The sequence below is a fragment of the Dryobates pubescens genome, chromosome 24 (genome assembly GCF_014839835.1).
Source record: "Dryobates pubescens isolate bDryPub1 chromosome 24, bDryPub1.pri, whole genome shotgun sequence".
In the NCBI taxonomy this organism is placed as follows: Eukaryota; Metazoa; Chordata; class Aves; order Piciformes; family Picidae; genus Dryobates; species Dryobates pubescens.
Window position 1 is genome coordinate 2377196 of NC_071635.1, and position 15819 is coordinate 2393014.

The window sequence follows — 15819 nt, forward strand, 5'->3', positions numbered from 1 at the left end:
CAGAGCTGCTCTGTGTGCTCCTCACTGCAGAAATCAACCACCCCCCTCCAAGCTGGCACTGGTGGAAATGGACTGTGGTAAGGTTGAGGCCAGGAGCTGGGGGTCTGGTTGCTTCTCAGGAGCAACAGTGACCTATGGGAGAGGTTCCATGGGAAAAGAAAGTCTCCAACCAGCAGTGGAAGAGGCAGCTAACAGGGAAGTCCTCACAGCAGCCTGCTGGCTTCTTAACCTGGGTGATGCAAGAGATGAACTGGCACAGCTTGCCCAGGGAGGCTGTGGATGCTCCTTCCCTGGAGGTGTTCAAGGCCAGGCTGGATGAGGCATGGAGCAGCCTGGGCTGGTGGGAGGTGTCCCTGCCCATGATAGGGGGTTGGAACTGGATGATCCTGAAGGTCCCTTCCAACCCATTCTATGGTTCCATCATCCTGAAGGTCCTTCCAACCCAAACCCTTCTATGGTTCCATGATCTTCAAGGTCCCTTCCAACCATTCCATGGTTCTATGATCTTGAAGGTCCCTCCTAACCCAACTTGTTCTAGGACCTTGAAGGTCCCTTCCAACCCAACCCATTCTATGGTTCTATGATCTTGAAGGTCCCTTCCAACCCAACCCATTCTATGGTTCCATGATCTTGAAGGTCACTCCCAACCCATTCTATGGTTCCATGACCTTGAAGGTCCCTCCCAACCCAACCCATGCCATGAATCTGTGAATGCAAAGGTGATGCAAAACGATAATGAATTCCCCCTTGATAAATACATCAGGGTCCAAAGAGCCTGAAAGGTCACCTGGGGACCCCTTCTGATGGATGACCTGTGAGGTGAGGTGTCCCTGCCCATGGCAGGGGGGTGGTTGGAACTTGGATGATCCTTGAGGTCCCTTCCAACCCTAACAGCTCCGTGATTCCGTTGGAGGTGGCTCCCTGGCTGCGTGCTAGGACCTGGGGCCCCCACTGCTGTATGGAATGGGTTGCTGGTGGTGTTGGAGCACGCTCTGCGTTGCCTGGCTGGGGAGCTGGGAGCTGGCCAGGCGGCTGGGGGGTGCTGCAGGGGCAGAGCAGGCAGCGGAGCGCCGCGGAGTGCGGGCGGCAGCCCAGGTGGTTGGCAGCCGGCAGGGCTCCGCGCCCGGGCAGCAGATGAAACGCTGCCTTTGTTTGCCACCACCACAGGCACAGGGCTGCTGACCTCAGGTGTCCCCTCCTGCCTGCTCCTGGTGATGGCTGGGGATTGTTTTGTTTGCTTGTGGAGCCCTGGAGCTGGGGCTGTTGTTTTTCTTTCTTCGAAGGCTATCGAGTGTCCTTGTTTGTCTGTGTGTGTTTTCCTTTCCACTTTCCAGAGGAGGCAATGCCTCTCCTGGAATCCCCATGGCTCCAGGAACTGGGGAAACACTGCCAGAAGTGGCAGCCCTGAGTGCCCTTTCTTGTGCACCAGCCCCCCTCCCCTCGGGCTCCTTTGCCAGGCAGCAGGTTTTGCCCTCTCACCCTCGGGCAGCCCCTGGCACAGAGCTGCTGGGGGCTGCCACCGAGCCAGCAGGAGAGGCTTTGGCAGAGCTGGGCAGGGGCTGGGCTCAGGGAGCTGCTGGCCTGCACTGAGCACGTTCCAGGCATACTTTTCACTTCTTAATGACTGAGATTTTGAAAGCCACAGCTCCTTTCTTTAAGGACAAAGCCCTTCTGGTGCCAGCTCTGCTCTCAGAGTGGAGGCTCTGTAGGTTTTCCAAGAACACACACACCCAGGGAAAAGAAAGGAGGGACACACATCCAAATCAAGCTCTGGCTTTGGCTGTTGGCTTCCTGGAGCTTTTTAAGGGGTTCCCTTGAGTTCTCTTAGACTTGCTGAGAGGGGAAGGGAAGGAAGGGGCGGGAAGGGAAGGGAGGAGAGGAGAGGAGGGGAAGGGAAGGAAGGGAAGTGAAGGGAAAGGGAGGAAAGGAAGGGGGGGAAGGCAGAGGAGGGAAGGGAAGGGGAGGGAGGGGAAGGGAGGGAAGTGAAGGGAAAGGGAGGAAAGGTAGGGGAGGAAAGGAAGGAAAAGGGATGGGAGGGAAGGGAAAAGGAGGGGAAGGGAGGGAAGGGATGGAGGGGAAGGAAGGAAAGGAAAGGAGGGGGGAAAAAAGGTAGGAATGGGAAGGGAGGGAAGGGAAGGAAAAAGAAAGGAAACCCAAGATTTGGATTAAAATCAAGCAAGAGAAATTTCAGCATAAGGGAATTTCCTGTGAGGCTGAAAAAGCTTCCTCTCAATTCTGCACAGACATGACCCAGAAAGAAGCTGTCATTTCCTTCCTGACCCAGAAAAACATTGCCACTTTCTTCCCTCCTGAGCAAATCCACCAGAACTGGGGTTGGCTTGGAGGCTGCTCCTGGGTGCCTTTGGCTCCTTGAGGTGCTGCAGCAATTAGTGCGTGGAGGTGGCTCAGATTCCTTGGAGGAGCAAGCAGGGATGGTGAGAAGGGATTCTGCTCCCACATGGCATCCATGGATCAGGGAGGAGTGGCTTTGGTTTTCTGCTCTCACTTTGGACCCATGGATCAATGAGTGGTGGCTTTGATTTTCTGCTCCCAAATGGGATCTATGGATCAATGAGGAGTGGCTTTGGTTTTCTGCTCCCAAATGGGATCTATGGATCAATGAGGAGTGGCTTTGGTTTTCTGCTCTCACTTTGGATCCATGGATCAATGAGGAGTGGCTTTGGTTTTCTGCTCCCAAATGGGATCTATGGATCAATGAGGAGTGGCTTTGGTTTTCTGCTCTCACTTTGGACCCTTGGGGCAATGAGGAGAGGCTTTGGTTCTCAGCAGTGCCCAGTGGAGCTGGGGGTGCAGCTTGGTGTGTGTGGCTCTGGAGTAAGTCTCTTTTCCCAGCCTTGTGCCAGGGGAGCAGCCTCCCAGCAATGGTTTTATTCCCCTGATGACACCAAATGTGCTTAAGAGGAGCAACATGGTTGTGTTTGGGATGAGTTTGAGCCCCAGGAAGAGCTCCCTTTGGTTAAGGCAATGAGTGTCTTGTTTCTGGTCAGCTTGCCATCAGTGTGTCTGACCTCATTCCTGACCCATGTCCCTACTTTGGGAGAGGATATGAAACATCTCTGTGTTTCCCTCCTGGTTCTCAGTCTCCATCCCTGCTCCTCAGTGGAGCAAACCTCATTTCTCCTTGTAGCTGCAGCAGGTTTTGTTCTGTGCTGTTTGCAAGCTCTGGTACCAGGTGATGAGCCCCAAGGCTGTGTGGTGTGCATGCAGGAGCTGGGCAGTGTGCAGGGCTGGAATGTTTGGCTGGGTACAGAACTGGGGCTGATGTTGTTAAATGCTTGCTGCCTCCCTTCTGGCCCTCCAGGAGGAAGCTCCCAGCCCTGCCCTGTGCTGCCTGCCTTCAGCAGCCTTGCAGAAGTGAGGCTAAAGTGCTGCAGGAGCTCTTGCTTTTAACTCTGCAGTGCCTTGCCAGGAGTTCTGCAGGAGGTAAATTGTGTGCCAGAACATGGGTTTGACATCCCCATTGTCACAGGATCACAGAATGGTTTGGGTTGGAAAACACCTGAAAGGTCATCCAGTCCAACCTTCCACCCAGCACCACCATGGCCACCAAACCCTGGCCCCAAGTGCCATGGCCACAGGTTTCCTGAACCCCTCCAGGGCTGGGGACTCCACCACCTCCCTGGGCAGCCTCTTCCAACCCCTGACCACTCTGGCAGCAAAGACATTTCTCCTCCTCTCCAACCTAAGCCTCTTCTGGCACAATTTCAGTCCCCTGGGACTAGGGATAAGAGACCAAGCTCCACCTGGCTCCAACCTCCTCTCAGGGAGCTGCAGAGAGCAATGAGGTCTCCCCTCAGCCTCCTCTAGGCTAAACACCCCCAGGTCCTTCAGCTGCTCCTCCCCAGCCCTGTTCTCCAGGCCCTTCCCCACCTTGGTTGCCCTTCTCTGGACCTGCTCCAGCCCCTCAATGTCCCTCTTGGAGTGAAGGGCCCCAAACTGATCCCAGTATTTGAGATGTGGCCTCACCAGTGCCCCTGTACTGGGCTACAGGGGAATGATCCCTGCCCTGGTGGTGCTGGCCACACCATTGCTGACACAGGCCAGGATGCATTCCTGGGCTGCTTTGCTCCATCCTTGACCCTCCAAGCAGGCAAAAGGAGCTTTGAATTCCTGCCTGCTCTGCTAGGAGCAGGGAGAGGAGGAGAGGAGCAGGGAGAAGGGGGGAGGAGGAGGAGAGGAGCAGGGAGAAGGGGGGAGGAGGAGGAGAGGAGCAGGGAGAAGGGGGGAGGAGGAGGAGGAGAAGAAGGGGAGGAGAGGAGGAGGAGGAGGAGGAGGAGAGGAGGAGGAGGAGAGGAGCAGGGAGAAGGGGGGAGGAGAAGGAGGGGAGGAGGAGGAGGAGGAGAAGAAGAAGGAGAGGAGGAGGAGAAGGAGAGGATGATGAGGAGGAGGAGGAGAAGAAGGAGAGGAGAGGAGGAGGAAGAGAGGATCTTGTGATCATGGGGCAAACTCTGTGTCTTCAGAGGCTTCCAGATTATTTGGTGAAGGAGAAACCTGGGGAAGCAGTTGGTGCTTGACCAAACCTGAGAGGCTAAACCCCCACCCCAGGGGCTGGAGGTGCAAGCCTGGAGCCACACACCCAGGGAGGAAACTTCTTTCCTTCCCCCTGTGGCTGGATTTTGGTGGAGGCAGGAGCAGGGAAACGTGCTGCAGGGCAAAGCAACCTGCTTGGCTTGGCTTTGCCTTGTTTCCCACCCCCCCTCCCTCTTCTTCCCAGTAAATCAAGCAGTGTTCAGTGAGAGTCCCCAGAGCTCTGCTGTGTGGAGGAGGGCAGCAGGCAGCAGGTAGCAGTGACGCAGGTTCTGCACAGCCAGGGAGCTGCACACACCTTAGGCCAACAGAAGGGGCTGAAAGCTGGCAGTGTCTTGGGGTTCCTTTGCCCTCACTCTGTGTTTTTGAGGCCAGGCAGCACCTCCTTTGATAAAAGCAGGTTTATATCCACCCCTGAAGAAGTTCAGACTGGAGAGGGCTGTCTCCAGAAGCTCTCCCCCCCCCACCCCACCACCTCTTTTCCCCTGCACCCAGGCCCCAGGTGTTTGTCTTGGCAGGATGTGGTGTCTGCTGGGCTGCTGCTGGGATGCTGACTGGAGGGAACACAGAGCTCTTGATGCTGCTCAACAGGGCTGCTATTGAGGGAGCTGCAGGAGGGAGCTGGGGGCCACCTCTGATTGTCCAGCGTGGGGATAGGAGGGGAAAAAAGGGAGGAATCAGAGGGCTGAAGGGAAGCATTTTCCAGTCTCATCCCTGGAATGGTCAGAAGAGAGGTCCTGGGAGGCAGCAGCTTTGTGGCAGGTGAAATAAATGCTGCAATGAGCCTTGAGGTCCCTTCCAAGACCTATCAATTCTGATTCTGTGTCTTACCCTTCCTGCCTCCTGCCCTGGATCTGCTCCCTCCTGACTCACTGCCCCTGGGGGGCTGCAGCTCCAGCCAGCAGTGCTGGGGGAGAGCTGACTCCTGAAGGACACAAATCAGCAGGCTTTGGGTTTCCATCAGAAGGAATCAAAGGTGCTGGTGGGGGGGGAAACACAGGGGACCTCAAAGGTTGCCAGAGGGAGAAATTCTCCACTCTTATAGCTGTAGGATGGAGTAGAGTCATAGAATGGGCTGGCTTGGAAGGGACCTTCAAGGTCATCCAGTTCCAAGCCCCTGCCATGGGCAGGGACACCTCCCACCAGCCCAGGCTTCTCAAGGTCTCATCCAACCTGGCCTTGAACACCCCCAGAGAGGAGGCAGCCACAGCCTCCCTGGGCAGCCTGCTCCAGAGTCTCACCACCCTCACACTGAAGAGCTTCTTCCTCAGCTCCAGTCCAACCCTGCTCTCCCTCAGCTTCAAACCATTCCCCCTTGGCCTGGCTCTAGACACCCTCAGGAAAAGTCTCTCTGCAGCCTTCCTGCAGGATCCCTTCAGCTATTGGAAGGCAGTGAGGACAGGCTGAGGGAGCTGGGGGTGTGCAGCCTGGGTAAGAGAAGACTCTGGGGGGGGGACCTTAGAGCTGCCTGCCAATAGCTGAAGGGATCCTGCAGGAAGGCTGCAGAGGGACTGAAAACTGTCAGTCAGCCAACCCAGGCTTGATGGCACCACAGCAAGAAGGTGCAGGAGCAACAGAGCTTCACCACCTCCCCATCCAGGAGGGCCTTCATTTGTATGCCAGGCACTTCTGTCCAGCTTCAGAGATGGACTCCCCCCTGGCACACAGCAGAGGCATTGGGAGGGTTTGTGAGGGGGGAGATTAAAAGCCTGGGGGGGGGGGGGAATCAAGATAAAATGGAAAGCTAACTTCAGGCTCCAGGCTCCATGGTCATCATCTCCAGATGGAGCAGGCTGTCAATAACACAAGGAGCAGATTAAGAGGCAGGCTGGAGCCTGCCCAGCAGCAGGAGGCTGTCTGGATGGGAGCAAGCTGCAGCAATTGTCCTTGGTGGGGAAAACAACCCTAACCAACCCAACCAACAAAGTCAGCAACAAGCACAGGGACCTGAGCATTCCAAAACCACCTCCTAGACCTTGGAATGGATGAGGTCCTGAGCAGCCTGGGCTGGTGGGAGGTGTCCCTGCCCATGGCAGGGGGCTGGAACTGGATGACCTTGAAGGTCCCTTCCAAGCCAGCCCATTCTATGACTCCCCTCCCTGGTCTTTCTGGCTGTGCTTCTCTTGCTGCAGCCCAGGATGTGGTTGGCAAGGGCTCAGCACTGTGGAACCTAACTTCTATCAAGGGTTAGGCCAAAGAGTGCTTGGTGTAGAGGGAGCTGGACGAGAAGAAGATGCTGCCTGGCTGGGGACAGCACATCCAGTCTGGCAGAAGGTGGAAAAACCTCAGAACTTGGGCTGAGGAGGAGAGTGGAGCCTGGCATCCAAAGCTGAGAGCTTCCCTGCCCTCCTTGCCTGGGACACCAGGTGTTGGGTGGGATGGAGATGTCCTCTTGTAGGCTTCTTCTGTCAAGTCAGTGTGCTGCAGGCTTCCCCAAGCAGCCCTGGGCTTGCTAATGGCCCCCAGAGGCTCTCTGCCTCCTTGCTCACAGACCCCTTTCACTTCCTCGCCTTTGAGGGGGGGTGTTTGCAACCCCCCACCCCCTCCCCCCAGAGAATTCAAGGCCCTGCCCTAGAAATGAGGCTTTTCACTTCCTAAAATACTTCTCTCCCTCCCACCCATGCTGGTGACCCCAGGGCTGGAGTTCAATGTCTCCATTCTCCCTGGGCACTCCACAGTCCTCTGTTGTGCTCTCTCAATGGCTGCCTCTCTCCTGCCCCATGAATATTTATGTGGGCTCCTGTTCCTCCCCCGGTGCTGTTGCTTTTGGCTCAGGAGGGGATTCCTTGCTGTAACCTGCCCTTCTCAAGCCTTTATGCTGTTTGTAGCTCCCTCATTGTTGTCTGCACCTTCTTGCACGTAAGGGAAGTGTGGCCAGCAGGTCGAAGGAGCTTCTCCTTCCCCTCTGCTCTGCCCTGGTGAGCCCACACCTGGAGTAGTGACCAGCAACCCAGCACCACCATGGCCACCAAACCACCTCCCTGAGGGCCATGGCCACAGGGTTCTTGAACCCTTCCAGGGCTGGGGACTCCACCACCTCCCTGGGCAGCCTCTTCCAACCCCTGACCACTCTGGCAGCAAAGAAATCTTTCCTTCTCTCCAACCTGAGCCTCCCCTGGCACAGTTTCAGGCCATTGCCTCTCTTTCTATCACCTGAGATTAGGGAGAAGAGCCCAACCCCCACCTCACTGCAACCTTTCAGGGGGCTGTGGGGAGCAATGAGGTCTCCTCTCAGCCTCCTCTCCTCCAGGCTGAACACCCCCAGCTCCCTCAGCTGCTCCTCCCCAGCCCTGTTCTCCAGACCCTTCCCCAGCTCTGCTGCCCTTCTCTGGGCATGCTCCAGGCAAGGACCAGCCCCTGCTTGTGCCTCTCTTTCCCCCTTCACTGGGGACATCACAGAATCAACCAGGTTGGGAAAGACCTCAGAGATCATCAAGTCCAACCTATGACCTAATACTGAACACCTCCTGACAACTAACCCATGGCTCCAAGTGCCTCATCCAGTCCCCTCTTGAACACCACCAGTGATGGGGACTCCACCACCTCCCTGGGCAGCACATCCCCATGGCCAATCTCTCTTGTTGGGAAGAACTTCTTCCTAACATCCAGCCTGAACCTCCCCTGGCACAGCTTGAGACTGTGTCCTCTTGTTCTGCTGCTGGGTGCCTGGGAGAAGAGACCAACCCCCACCTGGCTCCAGCCTCCCTTCAGGGAGTTGGAGAGAGCAAGAAGGTCTCCCCTGAGCCTCCTCCAGGCTCATCAACCCCAGCTCCCTCAGCCTCTCCTCCCAGGGCTGTGCTCCAGACCCCTCCCCAGCCTCGTTGCCCTTCTCTGGACACCTTCCAGTGTCTCAGTGCTGGGCTCTTTGCACTGATGAAATGTGGGAGCAGGGCTGGCAGCCTGGAGATAGAAAATCAAGCTGGGTCCTGCATTCCTGCTGCCTGTGGGCTGATAAATGGGAGCCAGGCTGCCCCTGCTGATTCTGAACCTCACTGGCCAATAAAAAGGATTAAGATAAGTCAATACATATATATGTAATGATTTGTCTGCTGCCCTTCACCTCATGCTTGGTGAGATAAGGCCTCTGGAGTGATTTTTAGCTGCTCTGTGCTGGCTGGCAGGCAGAGCAGGTCAATATTTGTCCCCTTGGCTGCAGGGATGGAGCAGAGCCAGTGGCAGCATCTCAAAAGGATGGGCAAAGCACAGGGTGGCCCAAAAGCACAGGGAAGGTGGCCAGCACCCAGGGGGGCGATGCCAAATCACAGCTGGCCCTGCAGGGAGTGGGGAAACAGCCTGGAAGGGGTGGGCAGGGTGGGGATCAGAGTGAGAAATGGTGCTGAGCAGAACCCAGAGCTGTGCTTGGTGGAGTGGCACACAGTTCCCTCCTTTCCTCCTCTCCTCCTCTCCTCCTCTCCTCCTCTCCTCCTCTCCTCCTCTCCTCCTCTCCTCCTCTCCTCCTCTCCTCCTCTCCTCCTCTCCTCCTCTCCTCCTCTCCCTTCTTTTCCCTCCTCTTGCTTATTTCCTCGCCCCTTGTGTTTGAAGCCTCAGGCCAGGTCCTTCAGCACTCCACTGACCTCCTGTCCTCCTCTCTCTCTTCCTGCCCAGGCTGGGATGATAAGAACTGATGAGGATGAATACTTCATTGAGCCTTTGGAAAGGGGGAAGCAAATGGAAGAGGAGAAGGGAAGGATCCACCTGGTGTACAGGAGGGCAGCTGCAGTGCCACACTCCACTGACACCCTCCCTGATGTCCACACAGAAGGTACAGTACTTTGTCTTCTTGCTCACCAATCTCCTGCAGGCATCTCAAGCCTCTGGTGGCTTTTGCCTCTTTTTTTGGCTTGCTTTTAGTCGTTGTTTTTTTTTTGCCTGAGCCATTTGTTTCTGCAGTTTTAGCCTCCTTTTACTATTACACAAGTCATGGAATCATTCTCAGGGTTGGAAGGGACCTCAAGGCTCAGCCCCCCTGCCATGGGCAGGGACACCTCACACTGCAGCAGGTAGCTCACAGCCACCTCCAGCCTGGCTGCAAACACCTCCAGGCAGGAGGCTTCCACCACCTCCCTGGGCAACCTGTGCCAGGCTCTCATGGGGACAACTTCTTCCTAGCATCCAACCTCAGTCTCCCCACTTCTAGTTTTGCTTCATCCCCCCCAGTCCTGTCACTCCCTGACACCCTCAGAAGTCCCTCCCCAGCTTTCTTGCAGCCCCTGCAGATCCTGCAAGGCCACAATGGGGTCTCCTGGGAGCCTTCTCCTCTCCAGCCTGCACAACCCCAACTCCCTCAGTCTGTGCTCACAGCAGAGCAGCTCCATCCCTCTGCTCATCCTTGTGGCCCTTCTCTGGACACCTTCCAGCCCCTCCAGATCCTTCCTGGCACAGAGGCTCCAGAGCTGGCCCCAGAGCTCCAGCTGTGGTCTCAGCAGAGTGGAGCAGAGGGGCAGAATCCCCTCCCTGGCCCTGCTGGCTCAGCTTCTCATCCTCCTCTTTGTGCTTGGTGTTGACTGGCTGCTGGAGCTGAGAAGGCTTTGAGAAGAGCAGAGCCAGCTGCACACAACACAGGCAGCTAGGATCAGGTGCAAGTTTTAAACACAGAGGAACCTCCCTGCTGCCAAAGGTGCTGGGCTTGGGTACCCCAGCAAGGTGTCTGCTGCTCTGTCCATGGAGGCAGTGTCTGCAAGGCTCTGTTTCTGATGATACCAGGTTGCCCAGCAGGGGTTAAAGGCCAAGCTGGATGAGGCCTTGAGCAATCTGGGCTTGTGGAAGGTGTCCTTACCCATGGCAGGAGCTAGATGATCCTTAAGGTCCCTTCCAACCCAAACCATTCCATGAGTCTGTAGTTTCCTTCTTGCAGTGTGATGGTCTCTGAATCCTCTGGTCAGGTATGGTCTGGGAGCTCCATCCCAGAGCAGGATGATCTCTAGAGCTCCTCAGTGGTGCAGCTGTGCATGGGTGTCCCCTAAAGAGCTCTCCCACATCAGCTCAGCTTCCCCAGGAATGCAGGTCTTGGTCCTCAAGGCACCAAACATCTGTGTGCTGCAAGGACTAAGGGCTGGTGCTCACCTCAGGGGCTCTTGCTCCCAAGTAACAGCTGCTCAAGGCAAATGAAAGAGGTATTCTGAAGGGCAAAAAGCAGCACAGGTCAAAAGGCTCCAGCTTGAGGATGAAGGGTCTGGAGGGCAGAGAGGAGCTGACACAAACCCATTGGAGGATGGATGAGGCTGTCCCATCAAAACATCATTGAGATGGAGCTTGAAGATCTTATCATCAAAACAGCCTTCCACTTGGGAAGGGAAAAGAAAGGCCTGAGCTTGGAAGGGCTTGAAAGTCTCCTGATGAGATCATCCTGTCTGGATGGGATGAAGAGAATCTGCTCTGCTCTGCTAATGAGCTGCCAAGCAGCTCCAGGTTGCCTGATCGTTAAGCTCAGTCCTCCCAAAGCCTTGGAGGAGCAATGGGAACCGTGGGGCTGAGAGGCAAAGCTACACCCTGGAGACCTCCTCTGCAAGCTGTGCTGACTCAGGCTCAGGAGTGTGGTGAAACCAAAGCCCCACTGCCTTTCTCAGGGCTCTGAAAGCCTGAGCCAAGGGCAGTGGAGTCGGTGGGAAGCCTCAGCTTGAGGTCAGGGGGCTGATGAGACATGAGGCTTGGGTCTGCCCTGCCTGAGCTGATCACAGAGTTTGGTGTGTCTCTCCTCCTGCTCTCTCAGCCCTCATTTCTTTCCATGCACTTCCTTCTGGTGTGGTGGGATGATGACCAAGTGCCCTTGGAGCCTGGAGGCCCCACAGCTTGTTAATGCACTCAGCCTTCCCCTGTTTTATCTTCTCTCCCCACCATGGGATGGTTTTAAGTGACAACCTCTTCCCCCCAGAGAGAGCACTCCAGACCCAAGCCTCCTTCTAATTACTTCCTAGCAGTGGGAAACAAGGAGCAGGAGCCTTTATCTCCCAGCTTCCTTTCAGGCTTCTCATTTTCCCCAAAGGACCCAAGTGCTTCTGTGGCTGATGGGGTTGCCATGGAGCTGCCTTCCAGGGGCTTTGTCCCAGGTGGGAAACATGTAGGAGGAAGAAATGATTTGGGAATTGCTCCTGGTTGCCTGGGAATGAGAGCCTGGAATAGAAGGTGGGAGAATGGGAAGACTTTTGCCTGCTTTGGAGACCTCCCTCAGCCACTTCCCCAGGCACTTCAGTGTCTCTTGGAGACGTGGTCATTGCCAGGGGGTGTCTGAACTCTCTCTCAGCAGAGTTTCTCATGACCTGGGTGCTGGTGGGGAGGGCATTGGAGCTCCTGCACATTACTCAGCTGATGACATCCTGCCTCTTCATCCAGCCCTGCTGGCTTGGCCTTGTGAAAAGCAGCTTTTCTTTCTTTCCCCTCTAAAATGGAAACCTGATGGGGTTCCTTGAAGTGCTGGGTGGAATATTGGCTGGTGGGGGGTTAGGTTTTCACCTCTTGATTTCAGGTGGCAGCCTGCTGAGTGCCAGGAGAGGTGGTTCTGGGTGGAATATTTGCTGGTGGGGTGTTAGGTTCTGGGGGGTTAGGTTTTCAGCTCTTGGTTCTCAGGTGGCAGCTTGCTGAGTGCCCTGAAAGTTGGTTCTAGATGGAGTGTTTGCTGGTGGGGGGTTAGGTTTTCACCTCTTGATTTCAGGTGGCAGCCTGCTGAGTGCCAGGAGAGGTGGTTCTGGGTGGAATATCTGCTGGTGGGGTGTTAGGTTCTGGGGTGTTAGGTTTTCACCTCTTGGTTTTTAGCTCCTAACTTTCAGGTGGCAGCCTCCTGAGTGCCAGGAGAGGTAGTTCTGGGTGGAATATTTGTTAGGGTTTGGGGTGTTAGGGTTTCAGCTCTTGGTTTTCAGGTGGCAGCCTGCTGAGTGCCAGGAGAGGTGGTTCTGGGTGGAATATTTGCTGGTGGGGTGTTAGGGTTTGGGGATGTTAGGTTTTCACCTCTTGATTTCAGCCTCCTGAGTGCCAGAAGAGGTGGTTCTAGATGGAATATTTGCTGGTGGGAGGTTGGGGTTTGGGGTATTAGGTTTTCACCTCTTGATTTCAGGTGGCAGCCTCCTGAGTGCCAGGAGAGGTGGTCAGCAAGGGGCTTTTCAAACAGGAACAGCATGGTGCCAAGGAGTAATTGGTGCTGGATGTGCTTGCAATACACAGAGGGAAAAGAGGAGGAGGGAGAAGAGCTGAGGAGGAGGAAGTAGGAGGAAAACTAATGAGAAAACCATCAGACACTTTCAGAAGTGTGATTAACATCTCTGAGTGCAATGCAGGGGCTGGGGGCTGTGTCTGCACCACAGCAGCTGTGCCTTCAGCCTGCTCAGGAGTGTCCTGCACTAGATGGAAGCTCCCTTGCTGGGCTCTCAGCTTGGAAGCAGGTGGTTAGCACAAAGCTGGCCTCTACAGGGCCACTGTTGGTGTGGTCTCAACCTAGAATGTCTTCTGGTGAGCATGGCCCAGGACTTGGGCTCACCATCAGTGGCTTTCAGATCAGCTCTCTTTGCCCTCAGAGGTCAGAGCTGGGCTTGGCTGCCTTGTCCTCAGGTGGAGTTTGGGGGGTTCATCTTGCAGCTGGGAACTGCCTTTGGTTTAGTGCTGTCACCCCTCTGTTCTTCTGTCAGCAGAGGGAGGCTGGGCAGTTGGATGGGCAGTTGGCTTGGGGAGGGGGTTCTCCCCCATGTCACGTTATTGCCACCCAGGTGGGGGGCAGGGCAGGGCAGCAGTGGGTTGCCAGAGCTCTGGGAGGAATGCTGGGGTCTTCCCCTGGGGGCAGGTTGCTCCACCCAGCTCCCAAATCCAGCCCAGGTCATCCCTGGTGAGTGGAGGGGGACAGCAGGGTGCTGGTCTGCAGGCTGTGAATTAGATCCTGTCCCATAATCACAGAATGCTTGGGGTCAGAAGGGACCTTCAGAGGTCACCTAGTCCAATCCCCCTGTCACCTGGGGCATCTCTGTGCCCTGTGGTCCACCTCTCTGTTTGGCTTTTGTGGCTCCATCTCTCACAGAGGCAAAGCAGCCCAGGAGCTCAGCAGTGGTGGCTTCACTGTTTCCAAGGATGGAGATCCCTCCCCCAGCCTCTCTGGGCTCCTCTTCTGGTGCCTGATGACCCTCAGTAGGCTCTTTGCTCCCCTTCTATCTAACTGGCTGTTTCCCTTGCTCCAACTCATGTCCAACAATGAATGCTGTTTGCTCTGAGATGCTGATGAGTAAAAGAATCCCCAGAGCAGGAAAAGGCTTCTCAGATTTTCTTGAGAAAGAAGGAACTTGGAGCAGGAATGGATCCAAAAAGCTCTGGAAGGTGAGTGAAGCACCCTGCCTGTGCTGGGGGGCAGGCTGTGCTCACCCCCTGCTGATGGGCACTGGGGACATCCATCTGGTTAAGTCCTCTTCAGGTCTTGGCAACAACGAAGGAAAATGATTCTGAAATGAAACCAAGGCTGGAGGCCTGGTTCCAGCTGCAGGCATCCCCAGGCAGAGCAGTAAACCACACAGAAACCTGTCTGAGGGGAAGGTGGAGCCCATGGAGACAGAGCAGAACATGCAGCTTGCAGCCATGGGTTAGACAGCTGCCCAGTAAAATCTCCTTGTGCCCCTGTGATGCCTGGGGAGAGGCAGACTCTCAGTGCTGCTTCCTAGCATCCCAGAAGGGCTTGGCTTGGATGGCACCTTCAAGATCAGCCACTTCCAACCCCCTGCCACAGGCAGGGACACCTCCCACCAGCACAGGTTGCTCAGAGCCACATCCAGCCTGGCCTTGAACACCTCCAGGGAGGGGACATCCAGGACCTCCCTGGGCAACCTGTGCCAGTGTCTCCCCAGCCTTATGCTTACTCTGCAAGCAGCTGTGCCCATGGCAAGGGAGCCTCTGTTGTTAGCAGCTGAAGACCTGCTGAGGTCAGGACCACCCTTTGTGACCTTATGTGTCTAACCTAATGGACAATGCCAGTGGTGTGGCAGAGGGGAGCACCCCAGGGGAGCCACTCTTGTCTCTGATGGATAAGGAGAGCAATTCCCTTTGGCAAGGACACCTTCCACTAGAGCAGGGCTCAAGGCCGTGGTGGTGTCTCTGTGGTGTGAGTGCTCTGCAGGGTGGGGGAGAGCTGTTGGAAGAGGCTGCCCAGGGAGGTGGTGGAGTCCCCATCCCTGGAGGTGCTCAGGAAACCTGGGGCCATGGCACCTGGGTGGCCAGGGTGGAGTTGGGTTGCTGGCTGGACTGGGTGACCTTGGAGGGCTGTTCCAACCCAAAGCATTCTGAGGTTCTTTGCTTAAAGATGCTTTGAAGCTGGCTGGGTGAGGCAGCAATGAAAGCAGGGGGACCAGGGTGGTGGTACCTAGTGGTGTGTCCAGGGCTGATCCTTTTGTGCAGCCCTTCAGCCTTGCCCTCCCTCACCCTGCTGGAAAGCAGAGGAGGAACCAGGAGGAGATGCTGGCTGGAAGCAGAGATGCTTGCCTGCTGGAGATGAACTCATGAGGAGGAGAGGTCAGGAGCAGGAGGAAATGAGTCCTCCCACAGCTGGCAGGGGCTGCTGCCTGGTTATGTCTTTTACATCTGCATCATGCAGAGCTGGGCCGGAAATGGGCTGCTGTGAAAGCACCCAGAGCCTCCCTGGAAGGGGAATGAAAAGAGAGAGCCTCAGTTTGGAGTCAGGCTGCCTTGTGCAGCTGCCCTCTTTCAGCCTGCCCTTGCTGGGAGAGGTGAGTGAGGCGGCTGGCAGCGGTGCCAGGGCACCACGTGGGCACGCTCGACCCATGCGAGGGCTGGTGGATGCTCTGCCCCTGCACCTGAGGTGGGGGGACACCTGGGCAAGCCCCCCTGGCTTCAGTGGCTTTGGTGCTCAGGGGGTTCCTGGAAGGATTTGAGAAAGGCAGGAACAGGCAAGGGTGCAAATGGAGGGGGAAGGGGGCAGCTGAGTTCAGTTTGTGTCTCTGGAGGGGTCTGGGGGTGGTGTCTGCAGCCCTGCTTTGTCATGGGGAAGAATCACAGAGTGGCAGGGGCTGGAAGGGGGCTTTGGAGATCAGCCAGTCCAGCCCCCTGCCAAGGCAGGGGCACCTAGAGAAGGTCCCACAGGAACACAGCCAGGTGGGGTTGGAATGTCTCCAGAGATGGAGACTCCACCACCTCTCTGGGCAGCCTGCTCCAGGGCTCCAGCACCCTCACATTACAGCAGTTCCTCCTCATGTTCAGATGGAGCTTCTGATGGTCAGGTTTGTGCTCATTGCCTCTGGCCCTGTCCCTGGGCACCACTGAACAAAGCCTGGTGCCATCCTCCTGCCACCC

At 56.1% G+C, this 15819-nt stretch overlaps 1 protein-coding gene across 1 annotated transcript in view; it reads left to right on the forward strand.

The window, feature by feature from the left end:
* Positions 1-15819, forward strand: part of ADAMTS3 (ADAM metallopeptidase with thrombospondin type 1 motif 3) — a 58410-nt gene that overhangs the window by 14279 nt on the left and 28312 nt on the right. Inside the window, exon 4 of the mRNA XM_054172499.1 lies at positions 9154-9310. Within this exon, the coding sequence (XP_054028474.1) occupies positions 9154-9310 (157 nt within the window). The remainder of the gene's footprint in view (positions 1-9153; positions 9311-15819) is intronic.